The following is a 6,935-nucleotide window of genomic DNA, read 5'->3' on the forward strand; positions in this document are numbered from 1 at the left end:
TCCCAGTCTGCTGTTCCCACATGCTTCAAGAGGGCCACCATTGTTCCTGTTTCCAAGAAAGCGAAGGTAACTGAGCTAAATGACTATCGCCCCGTAGCACTCACTTCCGTCATCATGAAGTGCTTTGAGAGACTAGTCAAGGACCATATCACCTCCACCCTACCTGACACCCTAAACCCACTCCAATTTGCTTACCGCCCCAATAGGTCCACAGACGACGCAATCGCAATCGCACTGCACACTGCCCTAACCCATCTGGACAAGATGAATACCTATGTAAGAATGCTGTTCATCGACTACAGCTCAGCATTTAACACCATAGTACCCTCCAAACTCGTCATTAAGCTTGAGACCCTGGGTCTCGACCCCACCCTGTGCAACTGGGTCCTGGACTTCCTGACGGGCCGGCCCCAGGTGGTGAGGGTAGGTAACAACATCTCCACCTCGCTGATCCTCAACACTGGGGCCCCACAAGGGTGCGTTCTCAGCCCTCTCCTGTACTCCCTGTTCACCCATGACTGCGTGGCCATGCACGCCTCCAACTCAATCATCATGTTTGCAGACGGCACTACAGTGGTAGGTTTGATTACCAACAACGACGAGATGGCCTACAGGGAGGAGGTGAGGGCCCTCGGAGTGTGGTGTCAGGAAAATAACCTCACACTCAATGTCAACAAAACAAAGGAGATGATTGTGGACTTCAGGAAACAGCAGAGGGAGCAGCCCCCTATCCACATCGACGGGACAGTAGTGGAGAAGGTGGAAAGTTTTACGTTCCTCGGCGTACACATCACGGACAAACTGAAATGGTCCACCCACACAGACAGCATGGTGAAGAAGGTGCAGCAGCGCCTCTTCAACCTCAGGAGGCTGAAGAAATTTGGCTTGTCACCAAAAACACTCACAAACTTTTATAGATGAACAATCGAGAGCATCCTGTCGGGCTGTATCACCGCCTGGTACGGCAACTGCTCCGCCCACAACCGTAGGGCTCTCCAGAGGGTAGTGAGGTCTGCACAATGCATCACCGGGGGCAAACTACCTGCCCTCCAGGACACCTACACCACCCGATGTCACAGGAAGGCCAAAAAGATCATCAAGGACAACAACCACCCGAGCCACTTCCTGTTCACCCCGCTATCATCCAGAAGGCGAGGTCAGTACAGGTGCATCAAAGCGGGGACCGAGAGACTGAAAAACAGCTTCTATCTCAAGGCCATCAGACTGTTAAACAGCCATCACTAACATTTAGTGGCTGCTGCCAACATACTGACTCATCTCTAGTCACTTTAATAATGACAAATGTATGTAATAAATGTATCACTAGCCACTTTAAACAATGCCACTTTATATAATGTTTGCATACCCTACATTACTCATCTCATATGTATATACTGTACTCTATACCATCTACTGCATCTTGCCTATGCCGTTCGGCAATCGCTCATTCATATATTTTTATGTACATATTCTCATGAATTCCTTTACACTTGTGTGTATAAGGTAGTTGTTGTGAAATTGTTAGGTTAGATTACTTGTTAGATATTACTGCACGGTCGGAACTAGAAGCACAAGCACTTCGCTACACTCGCATTAACACCTGCTAACCATGTGTAAGTGACAAATAACATTTGATTTGATTTGAGTTGACGGTGGTGTTATCCATTCCTACAGCACTCTCTTGTGGTTATCTGCTGCACTACACTGCTAAGAGTTCATAGCCTCCTGACTGAGGCTACAACTCATCACATGAGACATTAGGGTAAAAGAGACGTTGACTGTGACAGGGCCTTTTGTTCATATTTTAGCTCAGAATGAACTGAATGGTGGTGTGTGATGGAGTGTGGTTTAGGAGGGCCCTCATCATAAAGAATACTGTGTGTCTAGTCTCTTTCTCTGGTGAACACAGCTGTGAATGCTGAGTCTGTAATTTAGCTCATAATGTATGAGCCTCTGCGTAGTACTATACACAGAGAGCAATGGCTCAGTAGATACAACAAAGTATACAAATGTGAAATAACAGACCCACCATGCGTTTTATGAAAAAAGGAAATTATTTAGAAACGATACAACATTATACATACAGTAAAAATGGGACAAACAACATGTAGTGTAAATAATTGTGCAATTGAAAAAAATGGACTGTTCTGGATGTCCTGACGTGTTGGCTGGTATTGCTTTTATCAGGTATTATTGACGCACTGTATTAGACCTTAAGGGCCGTCTGTTTGTTATTCTCTCTGTTCTGACCTCCTAATTTAGGGCCATAGAGCACCGTCCTGGTCCTGGTAGCATTCTTCACTGTCGACAGCAGCAGGATGAGAGAGACAGGCCTTTACTAGGCAACTATGACAACGGGAGCATCAGTATCTATGGTAGCCTCTGTGGCTGCCTCCTCAGCCGAGTTGCTGTCACTCTCCTGGCTCTCGTCGCTGTCTGCCGCCCCGGGCGTGGCTGTAGCCTCCTCACTGCTGTTGCTGCTGTCAGTCTCATCACTGGCGCTGGTGCTCTCGCTGGTGCCGTCGCTGCTAGCGCTACTGGTGCTCTCACTTGTCGCATCACTGGCGCTAGCGCTGGCACTCTCTGCCTCTTCCTCCTCCAGGCTCTCAGCTCCCTGGCTCTCGGGGCTCTCAGAGAGACCGGTGTCCTGGCTGGCTTCATCGACGTGCGCTTGGCGCAGGTTGGGCTCCTCGGCTGTCCCGCTGGAGACATCCAAACCCTGGCTCTCCACCTCGGGGGTGCTGGTGTCCTCTTCCATCAAATCATGCACCTGCAGGGCCTGGAGAGAGGTGATGGAAGGATGTTTAGAGACAATTCTTACAACTAAATGGAAGGAAATAATGCCTGTGAGTTTTAGATGGGAGAATTCTAACAGAGGAGAGACAAATGTACCTTGAACACGGTCAGCGTCTTCTCAATCTCGTTTCCGAGCCCGGTGTCATAGACGGACACCTTCTTGCCAACATACATGCCCTCGTCCATCTTTCCATAGTATTTGTATGGGGAGGGTCCTTTCTCGATGTTGTTGGTATCTACATAGATGGACTTCTTGTAGTCACCGGGGTAGCTCATGCTGTCTCCGCGTCCGTCGTCGTAGATGGGGGCCTCGGTGGGAGCCAGGGTGGGCTCAACAGTGGGCTCAGCGGTGGGAGGGGCAGCGGTGGTGTCTGCCTCCCCGGACTCTGACTCCTCTGTGTCCTGAAAACACATCACAACAACACCTTTATAAGATGTGAAGTTAAAATAAGAGCTTAGTGAACGCTCCTGTCTGTCGAGGTTACCTAGACGTCTTCATTGAACTTTAAACTACAGTCTGTCTGGTCTTGTAGACTTACTGGAGCCATAACTACACGTGACAATGTGACTCAATATATCCTACATATGAATAGTTTTATACTTGGTGTATTACATCACTGTCTGTGCTGCCTGTGCTGTCCTTGCTTTCGTCACTGTCTGCACTGTCTGTCGATGATGTGCTGTCCACGGTTGGGTCTGATGTAGGATCAGCTCCCTGGATAATAGAAAAACAGGACCCATCAGCATGTCATCAACAACATCCATCAAAAGTACAGATAGAGACAACTATATCGGGTGTAAGAGGGATTTAGCGTCTTATGCTACATTATAAACTGGGTGGTTCGAACCCTGAATGCTGATTGGTTGACAGCTGTGGTATATCAGACCGTATACCATGGGTATGACAAAACATTTATTTTTACTGATCTAATTACGTTGGTAACCAGTTTATAATAGCAATAAGGGACCTCAGGGGTTTGTGGTATGTGGCCAATATACCACGGGTAAGGGCTCCGTTTTGGGTCATTCATAGGAACAGCCCTTCGCCATGGTATATTGGCCATATACCACAACACACCTCCTCGGGCATTATTGCTTAATTATGGTACAACAGAATGATGTTTTACTTCTGTTTCATCTTCGTCGGAGCTCTCGTCTGATGCTGTACCAGCACCCACATTCTAAAAGAAAACAGCAGCATTAAAAAGAGTCCAATAAAAACTGTCATTTTTATTGCAGTTTTCCCTATAGGACAAATGTATACATTTCAATGCACATACAGATTATAAAGTAATGTACCCTGAAAGAAGGTGAACATGCTCTTACCTGTACAGATGCAACCTGGGTAAGATCTACTAGGGCTTTCCGAAGCACCGGAGCTGGTTTTACCTGCCAACATGAACATTCATTTATTTATTTACTATTTTTACCCCCCTTTTCTCCCCAATTTTGTGACATCCAATTGCGATCCTGTCTCATCGCTGCAACTCCCCAACGGGCTTGGGAGAGGCGAAGGTCGAGTCATGCGTCCTCCGAAACATAACCCGCCAAACCGCGCTTCTTAACACCCGTCCGCTTAACCCAGAAGCCAGCTGCACCAACTGACCACCGTTGTCAGCCTGCAGGTGTCCGGCCTGCCACAAGGAGTCGCTAGAATGCGATGAGCCAAGTAAAGCACCCCACCGGCCAAACCCTCCCCAAACCCGGACGAAGCTGGGCCAATTGTGCACGGTCCCTATGGGACTCCCGGTTATGGCCAGTTGTGACACAGCCTGGGATTGAACCCGGGTCTGTAGCGACACCTCAAGCACTGCAACACAGTGCCTTAGACCGCTGCACCACTCGGGAGGCCAATGAACATGAATTTAAGTTGATACAAAGCACACGTCTGTCTGTCCTTTTGCATGTCTGTCAATGTATATGTTCTCATATGAGAGGAACACTCACCACTTCCTCTGAGCTCTCTGAACTACTACTGGATGAGCGTTTCACCGGGCGACAGAGGACCGTTGCAAAGAGCAGGACGAAAACAATTGCAGCCTTCATTGTCACAATGTGTATCTGAAACGAGAGAGAATCCAGCAAAATGATGTGAACTGAAGATACAAACTGTGCTGAAAGCTGTACAGTATGTTAGCTACATTTAACACCCTTTTAAACTGAAAATGTGATCCATTCTTTTCAATTACAGCAGAAATGCCTGGATGGGAGGCAATTAGACTGAGTTTAACTGCAAATTGCCTGTGAAGTCCTGCTTCGTAATGGTTAAACCATTAAAGACTTGATTAGTATACAGGGAGAATTAACCATGGGCCATGATGAGTCTCCACCATGGCTAAGGAACTCTGGAGGAAGTGCACTCATTTTAAAGTCAGTCCCTAACCGTTGGCAGACAACATGGGCTTCGCTCCCAGCTAATGACATCCAGCCTAGCCTAGCTATCCTACCCCCATGCATGAACGTCTCCCTTGTTTTCCAGCTGAGCTACTCTCAGCTAGAACAACATTACATCAAGTATAACTCTGAGCAGGCAGTGTTTTAGCTATACCTATAATGATCTCTGCATAGTGTATAATTCCCCAAGTTAAAAGTGGAAGTCTGGAAGACCACAGTCGGTCCAGGGAGGCGGGGAACATGATTGAACGCCCCTCAGCTTTATTTTGGAAGCCAACTCTACTTTGTCATTTGATCCTTGGGTTCTAGAATGAAGAGCCCTTAAATTTGTGGTGTCGACAGATGGAAGTGTGACGGAGGCGAGAGATACTACTAGGGATGTCCATGGGATGTGTGTAGATGAGATCTGACTTCAGAAGTAACTAATCCAGCCTTTCAGTTTTGCTGCTATTATTATTTGTTCTCCCAGCAGCACTTAAATGCTGTGGTTTAGTCTTGGAACATAGGAGTCAGTTAGTTGACAATAAATTAGCTGTGGGTTTGAGAGCTGAGCCCAGAGCTTCCTCTTCCTGCTGTCACGTTCATCATTCCAACACTATAAAACCTAGTTTATGATTGAGCTGACTCTATCAGGTTACCAGAAATATCCGGTGTAATAACACAAACTAATTGTTACAACAGATCACCAAGCTCTCTTTTCTGGTAAATTATGAATTTGCTACTAACCATAATGCATTTATTCTCATTTACATAAAAAGCCCCAAATGTACAAAGCATTTAGGCATTGAAAGGGTATTATTTTACTATCTAACTGCTGAAATTAACTAGCTTTTTCAATCTTTGCACAAAATGTAAAAACATTCACCACGATTTTCTTTGAGCTTTTCATGGGAGAGGATTATACATGTAGAAGGGCTAAAATTGTATTTCTTAATGTGCACAAAGCATATGCATAACATGTCAATGTCAGAATTTACTCTGCTATAGTTACATTGTCTATGTGAAATCTCCTTCAGTTTCCCAAAATAATCAATCAAATCTATGCACCTGAGCACCAATACAAGTGATAAGCCATTTTGTTTTACCTGGATGTGTTCCTCAGAGAATCCACAGGATAGCACTACACTAGTCAGTCAGGATGAGTGGAGAGCTGCTCAATATTCTCTTGGATGCCAGAAGAGGAACAGCACTGTTCAGTTTGGATGTGGATGGATGCTGCTGAACGGAGGCTGCTGGTTGGCTTATAAACCCGGCTGCCTCCAGCTCCAGCCAATAGAAGCAGGGCTTGGGTCTTGTGATGTCATGAGGTCTACCACTTCTGGCCCACCTCTCCTCTCCCACTCTTCCTGTGGTTAATGTGGCCACTCAATGCAAACATTCACCAATCGACAAGACAGAGGAAGAAAAAAAAACACATATCCTGTATTGTTACAGAAATAAACTGAGGACACAAGCCCTGTGAAATTGAGATCAAATACATGACAGTGCTTACAGTCACATGACGTTAGAAAACACTAAATGTGGAGATACTGGCTTTATTACTAGTTAAGGATGTTTCAGCATCTGAACCAGGGTTGAAGTACAAAACATTCATGTGGGTCTGTAAGGTAATATACTATCATCACTTCATCATTAAGCCACGGTCAAAGAAGAGCCAATGTCAAAGTGGAGGTGGATGTGTTAAGTGAATCCATACATTCATGTACATTTAACAGTGTAGACAGCAGAGCTTTTTTGTTAAGAGG

At 46.0% G+C, this 6,935-nt stretch overlaps 1 protein-coding gene across 1 annotated transcript; it reads right to left on the reverse strand.

Annotated features, from left to right (window-relative positions):
- Positions 1-2,012: 2,012 nt before the first annotated feature.
- Positions 2,013-6,421, reverse strand: spp1 (secreted phosphoprotein 1). The gene is made up of 7 exons (XM_029708859.1): positions 6,276-6,421; positions 4,744-4,857; positions 4,123-4,185; positions 3,924-3,977; positions 3,410-3,511; positions 2,893-3,198; positions 2,013-2,779 (listed from the first exon to the last, which is right to left on the reverse strand). Exons 2-7 carry the CDS (start codon positions 4,840-4,842, stop codon positions 2,339-2,341), a joined length of 1,065 nt encoding a protein of 354 aa, XP_029564719.1. The 5' UTR covers positions 4,843-4,857; positions 6,276-6,421; the 3' UTR covers positions 2,013-2,338.
- Positions 6,422-6,935: the final 514 nt, after the last annotated feature.

Source organism: Salmo trutta, chromosome 23 (assembly GCF_901001165.1).
Source record: "Salmo trutta chromosome 23, fSalTru1.1, whole genome shotgun sequence".
Classification (NCBI taxonomy): domain Eukaryota; kingdom Metazoa; phylum Chordata; class Actinopteri; order Salmoniformes; family Salmonidae; genus Salmo; species Salmo trutta.